Genomic DNA, 24,967 nt, shown 5'->3' on the forward strand with positions numbered 1-24,967 from the left:
AGAGAGAGAGAGAGAGAGAGAGAGAGAGAGAGAAATTATGAATTATGCGCCATGTTCAGTTCATTTAGGAAACATGAATTATTAATACTTGTTCTCGTTATTTTTTTTATGTCTTTAATGACTAACCAGTGTAAACTGATCACTGATCTAGAGTGTAGAAAAAACAGACTACTGTTGAAACATTGTTTATATATGTGTATGAATGCGTCTTGGACGGATCACAATTTGATATAACAATGGAAAAACGGGTAAAAACCTTATATACAAATAAGTATGTTACCATTTTTTCCCTTTATCTAAATTCTGAAAGCGTTTCTAGTAATAACCTAACTTAATCGACACTGTATAACCAGGACTGTATTTTTAAATTCCACCCACACCTACCTATATAGACCTGCCAATACGGAATATTGGAAAACATATTTATAAGTTGGAACGGTTCCTCCCTTCTTCTTACATCTTAGTGAGCACTGCCGAGTTGACAACATGGCAGGTTTAACTAGGTACCGTTTGTCAGAATCAGCAATACGAACTTAAATAATGATTTTTCCTAACCAAAGGAGCAATAATAACTAACGAAGATGACAACCAAAGGTGTGGTAGTCATCGTGACTATCTTTATAGTGATTGTTTTTATCCTGGAGGAAACTCCCGTCGCTGGTATGACAAGTGTTGAGAAAAGACAACTGAAGTGAGTATGACTACTGTGTGATTTAATGGAGGGTGTGAAAATACGTTTGTAACAAAAAATGTCTGTCATGTCTTTTTGTATGTAAACTTTATATTAAAAAATTGCTTAACTCGTGATGTGTACGGGATGGGATATTTTCTAAAATATGTTAAGCTTTTCGTGACACAATTTTCAAGACAGATGATAGTCATACGATATAAGACATAGCACATGTTGCTTTTGTTTTAGTTCTATCACCCCTAGAACAAAAATTTCGGGTGATGTGTGTTACATTGTAGGACTAGACAGATGACAGCTATGTATTACTATTGAGTGTATGGAAATTATGGATTAGTGCCATAAAATCCTTCAGTATTAAGTGTAGGCTTATAATTCAGTTTAGTCTCAAACTTTTCTCAACAATTATAAAGTTTTCATGAGCTTTGTTGATCATTAAGAATTATTAAAAATAAAATTTACCACCCATCTAATAATTATCAGATATTTTACAGTTATATACATTCTTGACATTATTTGCACGTATCGTTGCTCTGATTTTTTGAGTGAATTTGTGTTTTAATTCTGTCTTTGCCTATCTTATTCCTTCTCTCAAAATTTAGCTTAATTAAATAGTTATAAATGTATATAAAGATGTTTCATGTCAGAAGGAATTGTCTAAAAAGTTTTCAATATGCTGGTCAGCTGGTATGGAATAATATTCCCAGTGATATAAGGCAGGCTCCTAGCATTTCTCCATTTCATAATCAATGGCTCAAATGGATGAAATCTTTAGATGATTTGACAGTTCTAGTACAATAAATAACTCCTGCTTTTCTGTTATTTTGTATCATTTTCACAGTTGAATTTTTTAATCCATGATAATATTTTATATTTTATATATGTTTATGTCTTCACAGATGCATGTGCATATGTTCCAGGCTTGATACTTTGATTTTTAAAATCACTTAATTATCCAGTGTCAAGCCAGATTCTTCATATCATGTTGTATATACTGTATATATTGCACATAACAGGTAGAAGGTCTCAAGGTAGTTTAGTTTTGTAACTAATTGAATTACCTTCTCTAAATAAAGTCTTTATTACTATTATTATTATTATTTTATTATTATTATTATAGTACAAAAGTAAGAGAGGGTAGAGGTATAATTAATGGTGAAGGAAATTTATTTTTCATGTGAAAAAAAGAAAATCACAATATGAAATTTATATTAAAAAAATGTATTCTAAAAATTGCCAATTATCAACACAAAGTTTATGTTCATATATTTCTTTAGATAACATATGTATCATGAACAGGACATTTCCATTTGGGATAATATTTTCAATGGATTAAAATTCTATCCCTGGTGGAGCTTCTCTAATTATTCATAACTGGAGGTGCATGAGGTTTTGACTCAAAGGTTCCAGATCCCAAGGTCATTGTGAATATTGCTGTTGTGTTCAATCTGATTATTGCAGTAGTGATCACTCATGCAACTTTCAGTCTATTAAATTTCTGAAGCTTTAAAATTATGACCAGATCAACATTAGATTATAAAATGTACACTTATAGCAGGTTAATAATCCAGTTTATTATATAAATAATTATTATATACAAACTTTATTGCTTAGCAGCAGTTTATGTATTTACTTACTCTGAATAACAAGGAGAATCAAATTATTATTTCCAGCTTTTGTCAGTAGATGAATTCCAAAATGAAAATAATTGTAGTAAAAAAATAAATATTCTCCAATTATCAGTGGATGTTAGCAATAAAAGCTACAAGTAATGTTGATTGAATGGTATGGTGCATAATCTCACTTTCTGTTTCTCTCATTTTTGCTTATAATAAACACTTTTTAAGAAAAGATGCATTTTTGTTTAAAAAAGAAAACCTGTATTTTAATATAGCATTTTTAAACATGTTATAGGTTTGTACTGCTGCAATAGACTTTTAAGTTTAGCATTGAAAGATTAATTGGAAGGATACAAATTTGATGTTTTTTTTAAGTGCTAGAAGCCATTTAACATGAAAATGCTGCAATATAACCTTATTGATTCCCTATTACAGGTCAGAATTTTTTTTACTAACAAACAGCAAAAAGCGTTTTGTTCAGAAGTTAATATTTTTTCTGAAACATCAGTGCTAAAAAATAACATCAAATCTCAACTCTTTCTTGACTGGCCGTCGTTTACAAGCGTAGTGACTGACTTCAGGCTGAAAATGTAACTCTTCAGCTGGTACTTGATGATAGGTTCACATAAGACATGATAAAGAAAGTAAACTTTTTCTTAAAATCCCTTTGTTTATGACATGAAGAGCACTGATGGGAACAGCCTTTAATACCTTGAAGATGAATAAGGTGAAGATTAGCATATTCTCAAGTAATTTGCATTTTTTAAGTCTATGGATAAAGATATTTCAAAAGTTTCTTTAAGGGAGGCATTGAAACAGTATGGACATTAAAGGGAAACCATGACAAATTAAAAAGTATTTATGGTCAGGGACCCAAGTACTTCCAACAGTTTCTGCTGTTTTGAAATTTTCCACTTGGGTCAAAAGTTTGCGAAAAGTGGTTCAAATAGAATGACCTCAGAGTTTTTTTGTTATTCTAGTCACCAAGATGCTTGTTTTGAGTCTGACTATAAATGTATAAATGGTCAGGCCAAAGAAAAACATAATGTGTGTTTCCGGTTTCCTGATGGAGCTGTTTTTAGGTGATAACCCCTCCCTTTTGCAATACTGTAATTATGAATGAATAAGGATATTGTGTGGTATGATCATGTTCCATCTTTTCAGCTCATTCCAGCTCTATTTCATCTCTTTTGTATATATGCTGTGGAAATAATGACTCACATTCTTTGTAATAATGCAAAATGAAAGGATAGCAAGTATTTTACTGATTCTGAATATGATTATAAAATGGCACATCATAACATTCTTGTTGTTCAAAGTCTCCAATCTATGTCTGCTATGTATATATCCAGTGTATATCTGGTATGTGTCTCTGTGTACCAGTATGTCCTCTGTGTATGTCTCCTATGTATATGTTCCATGAAAGTCTTCATTGTTTGTCTCCTATGAATATCTGCTATGTGCATCCTATATCCTATGTGTCCTATACTGTATGTCTAATATATGTCTATTATGTCTATCTCCTATATATGTCTGCTGTGTACATGTCCAGTGTATACTTCCTATGAATGTCTTCTATGATTCTATGATAAACCCATACATGAAAATAAACCCTTCGTCACTGTTCCCAATAATTACAAGATAGTCTATGAGTATACTATGTGGTGACATTTGAAAAATTAAAATGGCTTCTAGTGTCATTGTCTTTAATCCTTATATTTCAGAGAACAAGTTATTGAGATGTTTAACCATGCTTATGGAGCCTATATGGTAAGTACTCTATAATGGTGAGAGTTCTGAAGACATGTCTTTGATGGTACACCTCTCCCATGATAACTCACGCACAACGGGGTCCACAAACATAGACCGCACTATAAGCAAGGCACGAGTTACGGAGGGACCTCCAAAAATTAAAAAAAAATTGCTTTGATATTGAGAAAACCGTAACGGGGGGTGGGTGGGGGGCGGCGTTAGGGAACTGGGCTATTTAATGACTGAATCCTCATTTTACAATCACGTCGATAATAATTTTTAATAATGCGCTTTTTCTAATGAAGTTGTTCATTGTTCTGTTTAAATAACATTTTTTTCTCTCAAAATATTCAACATCTGAAAGATTGTTCCAACTGGTTTGAACAACCATCAAGTGTACGCGAAAAATCTGTGTATTACATCACTGCTTTTTGTTTTCTTGATGAGTCTGGTTCCCGTAGTGGTATATAATAGTATCTTGCCAAATCAGTAGTCCACAATTTGGGAACTAGACTAACTGTTGATACACCACCAAACAAGATTCCTTTTTTTTCAAAAACACGCAACATTTATTTTGTGACACGTCTACGTTGAAGCTCAATTTTTTATTGTTCAATTAGTACAATGTAAATGTCGTGATTTCATTGGAAGTAATAATGAAATTTCTTATCATCCCTGAGGATATCTCTAAATGCCAGTTAAAGAATTCTCTGAAACTCTCTTGCCCACAATGGTCCGTATCTGTGAAATCAAGCTCTTTATTTTACGAAGTATTCTTTTCGCTTTGCTGCCTTGTTGGCTTTGTTCACAGTTATGAAAATGTCGGTTAATTTAAGGTAGTTTCTGTTACATAAACAATGACGTTTATAACAGTGTTCGATTGATCAAATGAAGTGAGTTCACCTGACATACGACTGAGGCTGCTAGATTTTAAGTTAGTCCGATTTTTGTGCCTTTTAACTTTTCTTTTATTCCACCTCTTTTTTTTAATTCAAAAGACATAATTAACGTGATAATATAAAGGAGACCAGCTTTTAATTCAGTGCAACAATACAACGGTCGGCACTTAATTAGGTTCTCAGATAAATGCTCACGGACATAGCTGTTACGGTAGATTGACGCATTTTACGTTTAATTACAAAAGGACACATTACACTTATGACGATTACACTTAAAAGGAACTAAGAGATGGAACTAGAACACAAATTTCAATTGATAAAAATTTTATTTAATTTGTATTTATTTATTAAAGTACTGCCTCCACTCGGTGGAAGTGACATTTTCATTGATCAAAATTTCCTTACATATCGTTAATTGCAGTGTACTAGGAATGTCGTTTGGAAAGAAAACGTAAAAAATTTTATGATTTTTTTAAAAAAATTTGATATTTCATAGTGTTTATTAAAATTTCCAGGTCCTATCTACCGTTTTCAATGATAAAATGCGTGATACATCAGAGTTTCCGTTACCAATTTTGATTGCGATTTTCTTCAAGTTCAACAAATAGGGATACATTTTTGGGGTATTTTCAGGTTTATAAAATGGGATCCACGCCTGACACCGCATTATAAGTGGGTTCGCGAGTTATCAAGGGAGTGGTGTTATTCATTCAATGCAAGAGTTGAATGTAAATATATGTTTCCCCTTTTGAGAATTTTGTTAAAGTTTATCATCATCCTAATAGATTAGTGGGCTGAATAATGACTGTGCACAGGTATATGATCATCATTTGTCGACTCACTTTTATTTCAGAAAGAAATTGAAGGAGGTCAGTAAATACTAAATCGATTAATACAGCTATGGTGCTTAGTTTATATTTTCTAACATTATTTGATGGAGTGAAATGATTTAGAGTAGATTGTGTACGGTCCTAAGAGGTAAGTACAACGGTAAGGGTTTTGGTTGTTCGTCAGAACTAAGAAGTTGTTGAAATAGGGCAGAGTATTCAAGTGGTTGACATAGTATAATTTGATGTTTGAATTGATGAAGTATAATGAAAAGGATTCAGGTTGTTGATGTTTGAGTTGAAGAAATAGAATGTGGAATATTCAGGTGGTTAATATTAATTTGAATGAATATATTGTAAGCTGTTCAGGTGGTTGATATTTTGGTTGATGGAGCAAAATATGAACTATTCAGGATAGTTAATGATTAGGGTTGATGGAATATAATGTGGAGTATTCAGTTTGGTGGAATTTTTCTGTATTGCTTATTCACACTACTTTCTCAATTATTGTGCCTAGAACTCAACCTATTGCATGAAAATTGCACATCATTTTCATGCTCTACCATTATCTCATCATAAAACCCCTCCCATACTCTGAAATGCCCCCTTTTCCTGTTTCCAGATGCTGGTGGGAACATCCCTCACCTATAATTTTCATTTCTAGTATAGACCAGTGTATTGAGAAATGAAATATTTCAAGAAGTAATTCTGAGTTGGAGGAACTATTCTTTGAGAAAGAATCATCATCATAAATACTCAGTTTCAATGACACCCACACGATTTTGTAGTAGAGAGAATAGTTTATGAAAATAAAATTGTACAGTCATAAGGATATTAATGAGCAAATTAATTCTTTTAACATTTTCATTTACCATATAGAGCTCAGACCACTTGATTTCATTTTCCATGGACATGAATGTTAATGTTGAGAAATAAAACTGTTTTGACCACTTTATGGCCTAGTTACTCCTCAGCACATGGAGTTAAACAATCAAAATGGTGTGCTTCACAAAATTATTGGGAGATAAATGTTCCTGAAGTGAAGGTACTGGTAATGGCTGATGTAATCAACAGTCTTGCACAAGGTATATTCAGAATAATTTTGGCCTGTCTGAAAAATTTGAGTCCTGTATGTGAGTAGATAGAATCGATGGAGAAGATGAAAGCACTGAAGCAAGTCTTGGAAACTAAAAAAGAAATTTCCACAATCAAGGTCCATGCTGGATTCAAATATTTTTGCAAAATAATATCTCTCCAGCTTGAACAGGCAGTGATGTCAAATTAGGGAGAACTGAGGGTTGAAGTTAAACATTTATAGTGTTCAAAACAGTCACATTAAGCTTCTGTATTTGCTTATTTGCATGTCAGATAATTAACATACCAATGAAATACTATTACAGCTTTATAAAAATATAACAACTTTTCTTATTTTTCTTTACAACATTTGTTGTATAACATTACCATGGTTCCAGTTATAATTAAAAAGCTGGTAACTGTTTCCATGGTAGATATCCTCTTTTCAAATGCTTATTAGATGATATAATGGGTATAATCAGTAATGTTATTAGCATAGCCCAAAAGTCTTAATTCACTTCTGATTGCGCTGCAAAAGTTTGTTTTGCTGGTTATTTCAGGGATCATGTGTGAATTTTTAAGTAAAATTTGGCTATAGCAAGTTGGTTTCTGGCATATGCAATCATCAGATTCACACCAGAATAATACAGAGCATAATAGTTCTTTTTCTAACTTTCCACCTTCCTCTTTGACGGGAAAATTGATGCATGGTGCCCACTTGTATCAAGTAAAGAGGATGTTCCCCTTGCAATGATGCATTGTGCCTACATGTATCTAGTAAAGAGGGTGTTCCCTTGCAATGATGCATGGTGCCTACATGTATCAAGTAAAGAGGATGTTCCCCTTGCAATGATGCATGGTGCCTACATGTATCTAGCAAAGAGAATGTTGATTACTTGGATTATGTTAATTCAGATGGTGACACAGATCTGGGGTATAAACAATTTAAATTGAAATTTGTTGTACCATGAGGATATTGCTTGTGAAATTAATGATAGCCTAGAAGCATTTGAGTTATTGAACAAAATTATTATAATGATTCACCAGCTGGTACATGTACTTGTAAGTTGATACTTTTGTTAGATGGTGAAACTTCTGATTTATGTTTTTTCTTTCCTCTTCATGATAACTTGTATTTATACAGATGTATGTTGTTTGAAAATTTTATTACCATTACAAAATAGTTCTGACTAAAATCATACTAGTATAGACCGCTCCAGTGGCCTGGTGGTTAGAGCATCCGCCTCGGATGTGGGTGGTCTTGGGTTCGATCCCCAGCCGAGTCATACTAAAGACTTACAAAAATGGTGCTAACAGCTGCCTCACTTGGTGCTCAGCATTAAGAGTTTAGTGTTAGGACTGGTTAGCCTGGTGTCTGGATAATGTGACTGGGTTGGACATCATATTACATGTCTGCGGCATGATGCCCCAGTACTAGACATCACTATAAACTGCCACACTGCAGACATTGTAGCAATATGACTGAAAAATTGTTAAAGCTACATTAAAAATCCAAATCACACACACACACATACCAGTATATATTATTTACAACATTTATGTCCAGTGTCATTGACATAGACAAGTACAGAAACATTTTGAAAAATAAATGAATTTGGATCATGGATTGGAAACTATCAAGAGCCCCACCCTATAACCATGTACACACTGTACTTGTTGGGCATGCTAATACAAAAGTACATGCTCATCTGACTTCTGTTTATTATTATTATTATTATTATTATTATTATTAATTAATTAAGAATTCTCAAGTTTTTGGGAGATTAAGATAATTTGAAGATAATTTGGATATAGATTTTGATGAGAATAATGTTTTTGAAGGATGCAGTAACTTTAAAAACTTACTTTTGAGAATTTCACATGCAAGTATTTGAAATAAAAAATATATGATGAATTAAAGTTTTTCGGATAGAACCAAAATGTTGGGAAAAATTATTTTACGTTGACTCAGTTATGTCTCTTACTTTCTGTTATCTACAGAGACATGCCTTTCCAGCAGATGATTTAATGCCACTAAGTTGTAAAGGTCGATACCGTGGTAGAGAGCCAAGTCGAGGGGATGTGGATGATGTCTTGGGAAAGTAAGTTGGAATTCTGTCTTGGCAGATATTAGGTATCTCAGTGTGGTCAGATTGATAAGATCAGGATTGTTATTTTTTATTTTAACTTTGAATGGAACAGTACATGGTGCACTGGTAAATAAGCAGGGTTGCATTATATCCTGGTTTGCAAGTAGAAAAAGGCTTACATGATAATGTTTTGTCATATAAATACCCACTACACACTTCATTTGTTTAAAAGAAACTGCTGAAAAATTGGTTCCTATGTAGAGATCTTTAGGTTTTCCCTCTGTTACTTTTTACATTTTGCCTGTGTACAGTAATGGAGGCAGCTCCATTGCTTGTATAATGCAGCTGGAGTTGGTCTCTTTGATGTAATAGACCTAGGCTGAACATAGAAAGTGTCAACTCTATTGACAGGTCAGCCTATTTAAATACTGAGTGATACTTTTCACATTGTGTATAACAGAAGTACTCATCCTACCAGATGTGTAAGAATTTTCATCCTCAGTTTATCTTCTTCCAGCAGTTGGCATGGCATTACTTGAAAAGTTTGAAGCAACTGAATATTTTAAATGGAATAGTGATAACTGTTTGTCCATCAGCTTGATTTTTAACCATCTGTCAACAACTGTAAGCAGTGCCTAACAAAGTAGATAATTAGCGAAGATCACATATGTACCATCATGGCTATTCATTCACTTTACTTAGTCGACATTTTACATTGCATATGTGCACACAGATTTGGCATAATTTTCCACACTGTTGTAAAGTATGAGCCTTTTTTCTTCTTGCATTTTCTTCCTTTGCACTATTTACAATGTCCTTGCTCAACAGTAAATAGCAGTATTTGAAACATTTTATTTTTTGCATTATGAACAGCAAGACAGTAAGTAGGATCAGTTCAAGTGCAGGTCAGGTTGGCGGTGGGATGGAACCTGGAAATTCTTAAAATGCAGGAGCTTCAAGTGCTTTCATTTCATAAGCCCCCTTTTGGGGGTACTCACCAGTTATTATGTACTTTTGAGAGAATAATGTATGTAAGATGAAGTTGTTTGTATTTGAAACATGCACATTGGAGAGAATGTTGGCATACCTGTATGCTACTTCATTGTAATGTGGCTGACATTTCTTTGGATATTGTACTTTTGGAAATTGTACATGATCTAAGCACACTGCTAACTAAAATGACTGCTCCCTTGTGCTCAAACAGTCAACCTGAATTAGTCTAAAGTACACTATCCTTAGCTGGTATTAGAATAGGGAAAATGAATTTTGCCAGACAAGACAATACCAGCTCTGAATGTGCAATGAATGAATTACCAAATACGTAAAATATAAATATAGTTATTGGCTCTTTTTTTTACAATTTACCTCTGAAGTTCAGGAAGTGAAAATGACCAAGTGGAGCAAGCATGTATTTGAAAGGTGCACATCTGGAGTAATGCCAAGCTGTGTACTCTATTACCCATATTACACCTATCATTCATACACCAACATAAAGGGAATTAATGGTTCTTTGAACAATATCTAACATACACAAGGTCTTTTTTAAGTAGCCAGTATAACCAGTGAGGAAAGCCGGGGAAATTCTTTTTCTTTAAAATTCTAGCCCTATGCAAAATACAAAACTGTAGAGCACCACCTTTGGGGGTTGAGTCCCATTAACCCCTCAGTAAACAATATTTATTGATTAGCTCTTGGAATTCACCATGATCTTCATCCCCAACGATCAATAACTAATCTGATGTAAAATTAAACATTTCTATTGATTACATGTAGCTCTGTATTTGAGTATATGCAGAACATTTCTTAGCTTACTTTCTTCTGTCCATTCAAAGAATAATTTTATTAGTTCATTTTTGTTTTAAAGTCGTACTTTTAACAGTCTCCTTATAGTCATTATGAAGCAATATTATAGCCCAACACAGTACATACAAGCCAATACAAAAAACAAATAAATCTTTTAAACAAAATGGCAGAAAAATTACTGCCTTTCATAAAATGTGTACTATCATCGGTTTCGTTGTACTTCGTCCTAGAACATATTTATTCAAATATCAAGGAAGATAATGATTCATCTTCTTTCTAATAAGTTACACTTGAACTTTAAGATCTATCTTTTATTGCAGCAAAGTTAAAAACCAACAAAATCTGCAATGACCTGCTGACTTTGTAATCCAAATAACGCATTTGTCTATGCAAGTTCACTGATTTCTTTGTTGTGAAAGAATGTCTTGGGTTATAATGTGTTCTCCAGATATCTTGTGGCGAACGAGGGCAGATTTTTTAAAATTCTAAAACCCTGTCACGAAAGGATTATTCACTTTTGCAGTCTTCGCAATCACACGATCATAAGTCACACCGGTAATCCTAATGTATGAATACCATATTCCAGTCAAGGGTATTATTTTCTCCATTTTTCATTAAAGTTTGATCCACAGTTACTCTTTTGTGTTCTGCTTCTTTCACTTTCTTCGCTAATGATTTTTAGTGCATGTCGTTTTAATCTGGAGATCACTTTCTAGTGCAGCAAGCATTGAGATTAAACATTTAGATGACAGCTTGCTGAGCTCGATGTAAATCGCATGAGAGCTCGCGAGATTAGGGGAAGCTACTCCGTCATAATATTGCCTATGCTAGTCTGGTTCATTGTTTCGAATGTTCCCTGCGTTGCACTCTGCAATATGAATAGAGGAGCGCAAGGCAAGGACAAACAAAGCGGGGAACCAGTCAATGCCTATGCTCGAAGTATATACGATGCCATCCCTCGTCCAGTGCATTGGGTATTAAATAAATCCTGATCACATTATGAAAATCCTTTGCATCAAAAATACACACGGAAACAAAATGTGTGCGTCAATTTTCTCCAGCGTGCGTCCCTGACGCACAAATGTGCGTAAAGGGAAACACTGGCATCCAGAAAATTACAGGTCCAGCTAGATTACTGATGACAGTACTATAGCTCCAGTGCTGAAAATTGTGACCATGTAAAAATAATAATGAATTATTTTTCCATGGTCCTGTTACCTGGTCAAAATAATAATGAGCTATTTTTACATTTTCCTAACTATTACCATGCAAAATTCATAACGAATTATTATGTCAAAACTGTTACCATGTTAAAATAATAATGAATTATTGTTACATGATCATAAATGTCACCATTTAAAAATAAAAGCGAATTGTTTAATGGTTACAACTGCTACCTTGTAAAAATAATGAATTAATGGTACATGGCCATAACTGTTACTATGTAAAGTTGATAATGAATTATTGTTACATGGTCCAAACTGTTACAGTGTAGAAATAATAATGAATAATTGTCACTTGGTCACAACTGTTGTATGTAAAATTAATGCGCTATCATTACATGGTCACAAGAGTTACCATGTAAAAATAATTTTGAATTATTGTTACTTGGTCACAGCTGTTTTCATGTGAAATTAATACTTAATTACTGTTACATGGTCTTAACTGTTATGATGTAAAAATTAATGAATTATTGTTACTAGCAACAACTGTTACAGTGTAAAAATAATTTTCAATTATTGTTACTTGGTCACAACTGCTGCCATGTAAAAATAATATTTTGAATTATTTTTACTTGGTCGCAGCTGTTACCATGTATAATTAATAATTAATTACTCTTACATGGTCTTAACTGTTATGATGTACAAATTATAGTGAATTATTGTTAGTTGGTGTCAACTGTTACGATATAAATATAATGAATTATTGTTACTTGGTCGCAACTGTTATGATGTAAAATAAGGAGTTATAGTTACTTGGTCCTGGCTGTTTCCAGATTATTTAAGGATATTTCAATGCAAGCAACATACTGATTATATGTCTTTCATGAATAAATATTATGCAACATATATTTATTGATGCACAGTTAGGTACATAATATAAATATATCACATTCCATGAATAACAAAGAAAACATGTCTCATGAAAGCCTGACTGACAGACTAAAATATTGACAATTTTATGTTCACTGAGCCATAATTTTACATATCTAGAAAATCTTGCCTTCTATTAAAACTGTATGAGCTTCTGATATAATATTGTTTTTTAGTGATGTATAAGTTACCGTATTGTTTTTTCTTTCAGCTTTACTCTAACCTTGATTGATACTCTGGATACATTGGCAGTAAGTCAGATTTTTCTGATGAATTGTATTTATTAATAAAAGCAATCAAATAAAAAAAAATCCATTATGAATTATTTTAATCTGATTGGAAGTATTTTAAATTGCTCTGCAATTTAAGGTCCAGACATTGTACAAATACAGGTAAAAAATGCTCCTAATAAAATTAGCAGTGTCAAGTTTAGTTTTCTGATTTCATTCTGTAGGTGTGCCTGACAATGGTTTTTACTTGTTAATACATATGCAGTGATTTCTTCATGATTTTTAGAGTCTAATTTGTGCTCTTACATTTTTCGTAAGAGGCTAGGGTGGGGTGGAGAGGTAATTTTCAAGAGCTGTTTTTATATGAGAACAGTGTCTGTGATCATACCCTCTGACACATCTATGATCAAACCCTAAATATTAGAGTTGTATTCAGTTAAGAAGACTGCAGCAGTCATTATACACATTAGAATTGTGTAATATCAAAGACATTCCCCTCAATACCAAAAACTAGATTTCCACCATTGTTCAGCCTCAACAAGTGCAGTTGGTAAATGCTTTTAACAACTAGATAATCAACAAAAGCGTCTCTGGTCAGATGCAGGAAAGCTATTTAGTAAGCGCTTGATTTGATGGCTGATCTAAGCCATGATAAGTATGAGCTAATATTAAGGTTACAGGTTTTGTTCATCAGGAAAACACTACATGTGTATGATAAGCCCATAGGTGATGATGAGTTGATCCCTAAATTTAATCAAATTTTGACAATCGTTTGTTCTTATAAAAACTTGTATCAATTAGAAGCCCACCTCTTAGTCTCCAGTAAATTCACACAGCAGGTCTCCAGCATGTATTTTTGGAGAAATAAGTAATAATTGAATTCACTTTATAAATAATGAATACTTCTCATTGGTCTTAATGTTTGTCCTACAGCTGGATAACAGTTATCTAAATGAGAACCAGAGAATGTGTCATGTGTTCATAGTGTTCCCTCCATCCCTTTGGTCAGGTAAAGGGGAAGAAGAGAATGTGTTCCATGTGTTCATAGTGTTCCCTCCATCCCTTTGGTCAGGTAAAAGGGAAGAAGAGAATGTGTTCCAAGTGTTACCATGATCACCCAAAAAAATGAGACTGTAGGTATTTGTGTTCAGACAAACTGTCAAATGTGTTTTTAAGCCTTGAAAGTTAATTGTCTCAACATCAAAGTCTGTCAGAAGCTGATCTGTTCTTTTCATACAACTGTAGTCATATATCCTTGCCAACTTTGATCAGTGATTGACTGCAATGACAGCACCAGAAGGGGAGTTGAATTATCTCTCTCATGGACTTGGGTCGTTTAATGATATATACATCTAGTATATGTTTGCCTCCCTAATCTATTAAAATAGACAACCCACAGTTATGGTTGGAGTCCCATTGGTTATCGTCTTACTGCAGCGTGGTATTTGATTGTCTGATTGCTGCTGCAGCTCAAGAACTGACGGAGCTTAGAGACCAGTTCATCGTGTGTAGTTGCTGTCAAAGCATGAAGCCATCAAAGAGATAAACTCACTCTCCATCCAGTGCTGTCATGTATGACTAATTTCTGGTGCATAAAACAATACAAATGTAAAGCACCCATCTTTCTGCATCATAGAATGTAATCCAAGTCTTTATTTCTCCCTATTAAAATCAAATTAATAACCACATGTTTGTTTGTTGAGTGACTGGCTTAGTTTGGATTTTGCTGCTTTCTATTTATCAGTGACCATAAGTTGAGTGCTTTATAAGCCATGATGAAGGTGAAAGCTTTCATTCAAACAAAGCCACAAAAATGGAACTTTTTATGCATTGCTTGTAGTCATCTTAACTCTTTATACATGAACTTTGAACCAAATTTGTTCACTGTGTGTAGATTATGTTTTACTGTCATGGTGTAGACTTGTGAAATTGTTCATTACCTACGCAGCTCCTATCAAGGTAAGAAGCTCATTCATGTCCTTTTTTTTTCTCTAAAGTATTGTTTACAACATAATTTTCCCTACTTTATGCAAATGATAAACCATACATTGATTAGACTGGTTGATTAGCATTTATATCTGTAAAATTGGACCTTTTACTGATTTCTTCCGTTCTTGCCAGTACAAGGTACTGGTAGTTGTGCAACCTTGGCAGAATCTTTGATGTTGATCATGTTCTCACCATCCCTTTAATCAGGTATAGGAGAAGCAGAGAATGTGTTGTGTGTTAATAGTGTTTCCACCATCCCTTTGGTGTCAGGTATAGGGGAAGCAGTGAATTATTGTGTGTTCATAAGTGTTCACACCATCCGTTATGTGGTATGGGGAAGCAGAGGATTGTGTATTCATATCATTCACACCATCCTTTTGGTGTCAGGTAGCAGGGAATTTCTTGTATGTTCATATGCAAGATTTTTAAGTTCATAGTGGACTTGAAGAAAAAAAACTAGAATGGCGAAATAAAAGACTAAAACTTATCCATATTAAAAATAATATTGATTCCTAAGCAAGTTTTAACTCAGTTTATTAATGATTCAGCTGTGTTTGATACAAAACACGTTTTCATTATGTTTCAGTATATATTTAACAGTTTTTGCAGACTTTAAAATCTTATGGAGAAATAATAGGAAAGCAAATTTGTTTCTCTTTTGTGTGTCATATTGTTGCAAATCTAAGTGTGTAATAAATATTGTGTAGTAAAATTGATTAGTCCCAACCATGGTTCTTCATGATGTCAGGAAGAGAAAATAACTTAAAAAGTCACACTTTTGATACCATTAACATTTGAACCCCACTCCCACCCCATCTTTATCCTCCACCCTCAGAAGTTTTTAATTCAGCTGAAAGTTATGAATTTATGTTTCTTTGCAGGTACTTGGAGACACTGTAGAATTTGAGAAAGCTGTTAAATTAGTGATTGAGCAATCCAGATTTGATAGTGACATTGTTGTCTCAGTATTTGAAACAAATATACGGGTTTTGGGGTAAGTACTGTATGGATTTAATATTTAAAGAAAACTAAAATATTAATGACTTCTGAACTAGTTTGTAAAGAAAATTTCTCTTTACTTGCTCTCAGAAATACAAGAATAAAACCTTCCTCTATAGTTTCTAATATCTAACTTGGAGTCAGTTTTCCCAATGGAGGATATCTTAACCCTAATGTTTGTAAAATTACAGTGGAACAAAGCCCTATCTGCTGACAAAAAATGTTTGTAAAATTACAGTGGAACAAAGCCCTATCTGTTGACAAAAAATGGTATCTCTTAGTGTTCTGTCATGTCATTTGCTTGAATATTACCATAAAAGTTAAAATGCCTGAACTTCAGAAATTTGAACACATAATGAAGTATATGAATAAAAACTGATCACAATATCAACATTTTCAAGCAAGCAGACATGTTTCATCTGAAAAAGACATATGTAAAACAAAAAGAAATACAGCTCCACACCATGATGAGATATATATGTGTCATTTACTGGATAGATTTTAACTATGGTATTTTTAAATCACTAGTTTTGTCATATGCAGGTGAGTAAGAGGTTCAGACCGTGCATGGATTGCATCAACAGGTTTTTAAGTCTTGAATCCATGAATGTGATTGGCTGAAATTTATGTCCAACTTAGAATTGACCAATATAATATCTTAAGAGTTAACTTTTAAGACTTGTTTTCATGAAATTGGGTCAGGTTTTTCAGTTTTGCTTGTTTGTATTAGAAGATTATGAGATGTGAATTTTGAGTGTGACTCATCTGGCAGTCTGTTTTATTTAGTATTGAAAATCTTATACAAGACTGTTAGCATGATGATACTTGTTGTGAATTTTCGCTATATGGGCTAAAGATGAGAAGAGCCTATGTGATGGCCATTGGTTAGTCCAATGTTAGCAAAGTTTTTTTTATTGTTACTTCTAATGTACTACCAGATTATCTTGAGTTTTGTTTAAACATTCATCATAGGGTCTGTTTGTCCCAATGAAAATGGTACCCCTCAGACATCCAATATGGACATATGATGGCCATCTTGGAAATCTTGTTATTGCTACTCCAGATTCATTGGTTATGTCACTAAAAGATTTCTTAAGATGCATAGATGGACCTAAATGAAAAGGATGCCAATCTGACATATATAATCTTGTTATTGGTATATTTATCCATGATGGATGGTCTTATCAACATGGATGTTTTAATAATAGGCTTCTTATGTGTGTCTCAAAATGTCAATGTGCTGGTCCAATGTTCAATATGGCTGATATGGTAAACATCTTGAAAATCCTGTCATTACTTCTTTTGGACAGATGAGCCATTTTATTGACATGAGGATTTCATGAAAAGACTTAATATCATCCTAAATGAAAACGATAGGTCATAGCACTATATAATCAATAAATCTGTGCATGGAAAACCCAGTCTTTCAAGACAGGTAGTCTCATAGCAGTAGTCTCTCAAGACAGGTTTTACTGTATTGTCATTTGGTTTTCACTGAAAGATTTCTTATATATTGTGGACCTAATGAAAATGGTATTGATCTTACCTCCTGGATGGCCACTATGGCAGCTGTCTTGAAAATGTTGTAATCTCTATTTCTCCCAAGCCAGTGATCATATTTACATGAGATTTTCAATTAAAGACTTTTGATCTAGTTGGTTCTAACTATAAATGATGCAAATCGGACATCCAGCTTGGCAGTCATAGAGGCCTTCTTCAAATTCTTGTTATTAGTACTCTTCTTGAAGAAGGAATGGTGGCATTGACTTTGGTTTTCAGTAAAACATTCTTTGGCAACATGTCATTGGACTGAAAGAAAATATTGCAGATCTGACCACCAACAAGTTGGTGTTATAGTGAATGGGTTTTGAAAGCCAGACTGATTTGACTAGGTTGTCAAGTCAAAGGTCACAGGTTGCATTGTTTTATTTCACTGAGTTCTGAACACAGCGATTTGCATATATAGAAATAAATTTTGCTTGAACTTTGTTTTTAGTTGTTTTTCAATGAACAGGCTGATAATCAGCTCACTGATACTGATTTTAGGGTTAAGGCCTTGACTCAAGTTTTATTTGTTATGGCTTATGGGCATAATGACACAATAAAGTTTTATTTGTTATGGCTTGTGGGCATGATGACACAATCAAGTATGATAGGTTTTATCAAACCCATTTTGTGGATATATCTGAAGAATGATAACAGTTCAGCAATATCTATTCAAGTAATTGTTAATTATGGATTGAATCAAACTTTGGATATGTGTTTATCTCGACAGCATCTGAGATGAGCTTGATGACTTTTATCCACGTTATCAGGTTCATGGTTAAAGGCCACAACAGAGATTTTTATACAGCACTTGTGAAGATATTCAGTAAAACATTGGAGGCAATATAATTTTGTTATAAATTTGTTATTTTAGAATTTCTCAAGAATATCTGAGATCACTTCAGTACTCTGCAACTAAAAAAGAAGAAAAGGATGGAAGAAATGAACTTAACAAGAATTTCTTCAAATTCTCTTCAGCTACTAGAGTGTCAGACCCTTCAAGGTGTTTTTGATCAAATTTAAGTTTTTCTCACAATTATATTGTATGTCTTTGTCATTCATTGCATAAGGCTTTCTTCTCTCATTTCAGGGGGTTGCTAGGGGGTCATGTTTTAGCATCATATTTTAAGAAGAAGAAAATAACCATGGACTGGTATAAAGATGAGTTACTGTATATGGCGAAAGGCCTTGGATACAGACTGCTTCCTGCCTTTAATACAACAACTGGTATACCATATCCTAGGGTAAGTTATGTCTTGTTATATCAACAATTTTTTTAGATATATTAATAACTGGTCTTATGTTTGTGTCCATTATTTTGTGCCTCTGTCCATTAGTAATATCAAAACCAGTAATCTGCTTACATCAGAATGGAGAGAGGATGGTAATATGGAGGAAGTTTGATGAAAAATGACAGAAAGAGGATCCAGGACATTGTCACATGGGTTTTGTTAACATGATTTGGCCATGCAGAGGACTGACTTTAGATGCAATTCTTGATTCAAAGAGTAGTCGTGTTTATTACGCTAGTGGGAATGAATAAATGCATTTATTTTCAAATTTACACAATATGTATTTCAAATGAATGGTTATCATAAATGATGTTATCTATTTTGCTCAACAATTTATATTGAATGTGGAAAGCTATGACTTTTGCTATGGTTTTCAATTGCGATTTATTTAGTATCATTTTATTTATCAAAAGTTACTTTTAAAAATTGGATATTTATTATAAATGCTAATTTCAATATTTATTTATTACAGATAAATTTAAAATATGGAATAGATGAGTCATTGTTTAAAAATGCCAAAGACACTTGCACAGCTTGTGCAGGTACAATGATATTAGAATTTGCTGCTCTGAGCCGGCTTACAGGTGATCCTATCTTTGAGGTATGTTTTCTTTTTTTTTTGCTTTGTCTTGGAGTGGCTGAAATCCCTCTAAAAGCCTATGAATTGCTTTCTACTTTTCTGTTACTAAAAATAATTTTATTTTTCTAACAATAGCCATTTCAGCTGTTACCTCTGTTGGGTTTTTGACCTTGAAAAGCCAGAGCTATCTAAAGGATATATAATTCGGATCAAATTAGATTCATAGTGTGTACCAGTCTTGACAAAGTTTGACATCTTTTGTGTAGTATTTCAGAATAGTACCATTTCACTTGAAAATGCCCATAAAATGTCATTCTTTAAGAATTTTCTCACAATATATTTTAATAATGTTTTCATTCGTTCTCTGTTATGAGGCAAGGCAAAGAAAACACTTTAAAATATGTATAATTCAGGTAACTTATATTTAGGGATATTTGCTTATGATCATAAAAAGAGAACATGATTATTCATATCAAGCTTTGATCCTGTCTAGTGTACCTTATTACCAAACCCACCAAACCATAAATATTCTGAATACTTTGATATTGGTAATAAAGTCAAACTTGTTTATAAAGGACAGGGATCACACATATTTGTCCTTTTGGATAGGTGCCTTTTATAGTGAAGCTAAATACATACATTTTATTAAGAAATTGGTTCCATACATAATGTTCATTATGAAAGGGTGTTCTTTGTATGGAGGTGTTGGACTGGTTTCCCTGTATGATGAAGATAATTACTATATTCAACATAATACCCAAACATACCTTAACAAGCTACATCCCTTTTTTAGTTACGACTATTTTTATTTTAAAAAATGCATTGCTAACCGTATGTGTCTCGATTTCAGTATATCTTGTGGTAGGGAAGTGTTAGTTAAAAGCAGTTTAGAACATTGTGATTTTCTTGGAACATTACCACCTTAAAAATAGTTCTGAAAAAGTAATTGTGTTTTATATGTTGTGCCCATTTTGGGTAGAGGATGCATCTCTTATTCTTATTGTATGCACATACACATGATGGGGTCATTGTTTATGACACGTACACATGATGGGGACATTGTATATGGTACCCACAGACACATGATGGGAACACTGTATATGACACCCACAGACACATGATGGGGACATTGTTTATGCCACTCACATACACATGATGGGGACATTGTTTATGACACTCACATACACATGATGGGGACATTGCTTATGACATGTACATACACATGATGGGGACATTATTTATGACACTTACATACACATGAAAGGGACATTTTTTATGACATGCACATATGATGGGGACATTGTTTATGCCACTCACATACACATGATGGGGACATTGTTTATGCCACTCACATACACATGATGGGGACGTTGTGAATGACATGCACATATGATGCGGACACTGTTTATGACACATACACATGATGTGTATGGAATAGAGAATATTATGTTCAATATGGTACTTTAAAGTGAATGGCACAGTGCAGGTATTATGTTGAATATGAGACTTCAAATTGTATGACACAGTGCAGGTATTGTGTTGAATATAGTACTTAAAGTGTATGGCATAGTGCAGGCATCGTGTTGAATATGGTACTTTAGAGTGTATGGCACAGTGCAGATATTATGTTGAATATAGGAATTCAAAGTGTATGACGTAGTGCAGGTGTTGTGTTGAATATGGTACTTCAGAGTGTATGACACAGTACAAGTATTATGTTGAATATGGGACTTTAAAGTATATGGCACAGTGCAGGTGTTGTGTTGAATTTAGGAATTCAAAATGTATGGTACAGTGCAGGTATTATGTTGAATATGGTATTCAAAGTGTATGGCACAGTACTGGTCTTGTGTTGAATATAGGAATTCAAAGAGTATGACATAGTACAAACATTATGAATGTATTTTCTTCATTTTATGTTTCTTGTCCAAACTTTGTACATGCAGTCATTGCAGAAATGCACTATTTGGGGTTGTGAATTCAGGGTGATAGTTGAAAAAAATAAGACATTGTGAAATTACCAAGCTTATCCATGGATGTTTTTAAAAAATTTATTTATTTATTTATTTATTTTATTTATTTATTTATGTGAACAGGAAAAGGCTCATAAAGTAATGGATTACCTATGGAGTCAGAGACATAGGAGCAGTGATCTTGTTGGCCTTATCATCAACATTCACAATGGGGACTGGGTCAGGAGAGGTTGTAGAAAATATTTTATAAGTACAGTCCTACCTGTTTATGTCAACATCCTCAGGCCTGAGGAAATATTGTCGACATAGGCAGATGTCGAGATAAGTGTTTGGGGGGTCTGAAAAAAAGATACAAGTTAAATTCATCAGTAAGGGGTGACCTGTCGTCAGTGAATATCATTTACACTTTGAGAGAACAAACACTGGAAATTTTTAGTACACGAAGACAAAACCAGTGTGAAATACACTTGTATATTGACAAATTACATTTTGGTTACCTTTGTGTAATAAAATCCACAATAAAATATTGCATAAGTCACATCCTGATATGAAAAACATTCACTACGATATTCAATGTCTGCATTAGCACATGGTTGCATAGTTGTTATTTACATGCTTCAAGTACATGTACTTAAATTGGCCTAGATTTTGGTCAGTCTGTTCCCATCTTATTGAGGCTACCAAGGGGATGGTGCCATTCACAGGGAAACGAAAACCTGTCAGCAAGTTGATTTAAACAGTACATGTATTTAGTTACAGAAGTCATCGTGAAAAGTACATAAAAGCGAACAAGAGATATGCGGCTGATATGAATGAAGGCATAATATTGTATACATTGCTAAATAAAGTTAAAAAGGAAACTTTCACAGCACAGTGAACTTGTTTTAATCACTGATCACTTTGGAAAATGCAAGAATCTATCAGATTTCATTGCTTTTATTTAAGTCGCAGCGAGGGGCCAACTTTATAGGACAAAACAAAAGCCTGTTTTTTATCCAACCACGACATTAAAGCCTAGTGGCAGGATCAACTAATTGTTGAATAAAGTACAGGTCAGAACTGGCCTCTTGCCGACATAAATGATTAGGCGGGAAAATTAAAGCCTGGCAGCAAGATCAACTAATTGTTGAACAAAGTATGGATCGGAACTGGCAGCTTGTCGACATAAATGATTAGAAAACAAAGGATTTGTTCAAACTGGGACCAAGGGCTTGGTCGATGTACATTTTTTTTATATCTGACTTCGACCTAAGCATGACAGTTTTGGTAGTAATAGTAGACCAAGGGACCAGGACTTGGCTTTTTTGTTAAAATTTTCAGCTTGTCGACATAAGTGATGTCGATATAAGTGGATAGGACTGTATTATGTATCAGAATGATATCTTCTCTTTTGCTTTCTCTCTCTCTTTCTCTCTCACAGACAGACCGACATACACCAACACATATACATGCTCACACACACACACACACACACACACAGACAGACACTTTGAGTCAAAATTTATTTTTCACTTTTGAGTGGACATTATAATGATACAAGAGATGAGGTGCCATTGCAGTCCTCCATCAGCAATGTTAAAAGAAATGAGTTGTTATAACTTTTAGGTAATAGTTAGTTTAGGCTGGATTTAGACAACATAACATCACATAGAAAATAGAAAAATTTTCAACTTGTTTGATGCGTAATAATGTAACATTCAGATTTGTAAGTAGTTTATATACAGTGGCAACAATATACAACTTCTTGACAGCATTCAGTTTTAAGTCAGATTATGCAACATGGTAATTGGTTAAGTTCCTTGCATGATTCTTTCCAAGTTCTTATGCATTGTTTGTTAATTTTACACCATTTTAGCCTGTTATTTTGCTTGGTGTTTAGCATTCTCAGGCTACAGAGAGTAAATTATTTGCTTGGATAAATTTTACTTCCTATATACCTATAACATTTCTTTTGCAGTTCTTTTACTAAATCTAGCATATTCTCCTACTAGTGTAGAAACTTTATCAAGGGATCAAAATAGAATAAATAGTTGCATGCTTCTAGTCTAACTTGGATTAGCAAGTATGAAACTAATATACATATATATATATATATATATATATATATACACACACACACATACATACATACATACATACATACATACATACATAACATAAAATCTTTCCTTTGAAAACTGAAGAGATATCAATTTATCATTATATATATAGCTCTCAAAGGAAATTTGGTTAGCATCCACTGATGGTGCAGCAGTTAGTAATGTGCCCTCATTACTTAGTGATGTTTTGAATGTTTTTTCTTGCCAGAGAGTGGAGTTGGTGCAGGCATTGACTCATACTATGAGTATGTGCTGAAGGCCTATATCCTTTTAGGAGATGACACCTACCTGGAAAGATTCAATAAGGTAAGTTGGATTAATGTTTATAGGTTACAACACCTACCTGGAAAGATTCAATAAGGTCATTTGGATTAATGTTTATAGGTTACAACACCTACCTGGAAAGATTCATTAAGGTCAGTTGGATTAATGTTTATAGGTTACAGCAACCACCTGGAAAGATGCAGTAAGGTCAGTTTGATTAATGTTTATAGGTTACAGCAACCACCTGGAAAGATGCAATAAGGTCAGTTTGATTAATGGTTATAGTTTACAACACCTACCTGGAAAGATTCAATAAGGTCAGTTGGATTAATGTTTATGGGTTACAACACCTACCTGGAAAGATTCAGTAAGGTCAGTTGGATTAATGTTTATAGGTTACAACACCTACTTGGAAAGATTCATTAAGGTCAGTTGGATTAATGTTTATGGGTTACAACACCTATCTGGAAAGATTCAATAAGGTCAGTTGGATTAATGGTTATAGGTTACAACACCTACCTGGAAAGATTCAATAAGGTCAGTTGGATTAATGTTTATAGGTTACAACAGCCACCTGGAAAGATTCAGTAAGGTCACTTGGATTAATGTTTATGGGTTACATTACCTATCTGGAAAGATTCAATAAGGTCAGTTGGATTAATGTTTATGGGTTACAACACCTACCTGGAAAGATTCAGTAAGGTCAGTTGGATTAATGTTTATAGGTTACAACACCTACCTGGAAAGATTCAATAAGGTCAGTTGGATTAATGTTTATGGGTTACAACACCTACCTGGAAAGATTCAGTAAGGTCAGTTGGATTAATGTTTATAGGTTACAACAGCCACCTGGAAAGATTCATTAAGGTCAGTTGGATTAATGTTTATGGGTTACAACACCTACCTGGAAAGATTCATTAAGGTCAGTTGGATTAATGTTTATGGGTTACAACACCTACCTGGAAAGATTCAATAAGGTCAGTTGGATTAATGTTTATAGGTTGCAACATTTGCATGTGAAAATGTGGATGTCTTTATTGACTTTGTGAGGGATTAGGTAGAAATGTATGCTTTGATAAATGTCAGACTATGGTAATTTAATCCTGTAACATGCCAGATGATTATATAAGACTGTACCATTGCAAACAGGT

General features: G+C 33.6%; 1 protein-coding gene across 2 annotated transcripts in view; it reads left to right on the top strand.

Annotated features, from left to right (window-relative positions):
* Window positions 1-476: 476 nt before the first annotated feature.
* LOC149780260 (ER degradation-enhancing alpha-mannosidase-like protein 3) overlaps window positions 477-24,967 on the top strand; it is an 84,025-nt gene continuing 59,534 nt past the window's right edge. For both annotated transcript variants that reach the window (XM_089937065.1, XM_089937066.1), the window contains exons 1-9: window positions 477-691; window positions 4,032-4,077; window positions 8,861-8,961; window positions 13,057-13,096; window positions 15,946-16,058; window positions 18,699-18,852; window positions 19,373-19,501; window positions 21,577-21,682; window positions 23,761-23,858. In XM_089937065.1, coding sequence (XP_089793191.1) covers window positions 582-691; window positions 4,032-4,077; window positions 8,861-8,961; window positions 13,057-13,096; window positions 15,946-16,058; window positions 18,699-18,852; window positions 19,373-19,501; window positions 21,577-21,682; window positions 23,761-23,858 — 897 coding nt within the window. In that variant the 5' untranslated portion in view covers window positions 477-581. The remainder of the gene's footprint in view (window positions 692-4,031; window positions 4,078-8,860; window positions 8,962-13,056; window positions 13,097-15,945; window positions 16,059-18,698; window positions 18,853-19,372; window positions 19,502-21,576; window positions 21,683-23,760; window positions 23,859-24,967) is intronic.

Source organism: Sinohyriopsis cumingii, chromosome 16 (assembly GCF_028554795.1).
Source record: "Sinohyriopsis cumingii isolate HCF-2022 chromosome 16, ASM2855479v2, whole genome shotgun sequence".
Taxonomy (NCBI): domain Eukaryota; kingdom Metazoa; phylum Mollusca; class Bivalvia; order Unionida; family Unionidae; genus Sinohyriopsis; species Sinohyriopsis cumingii.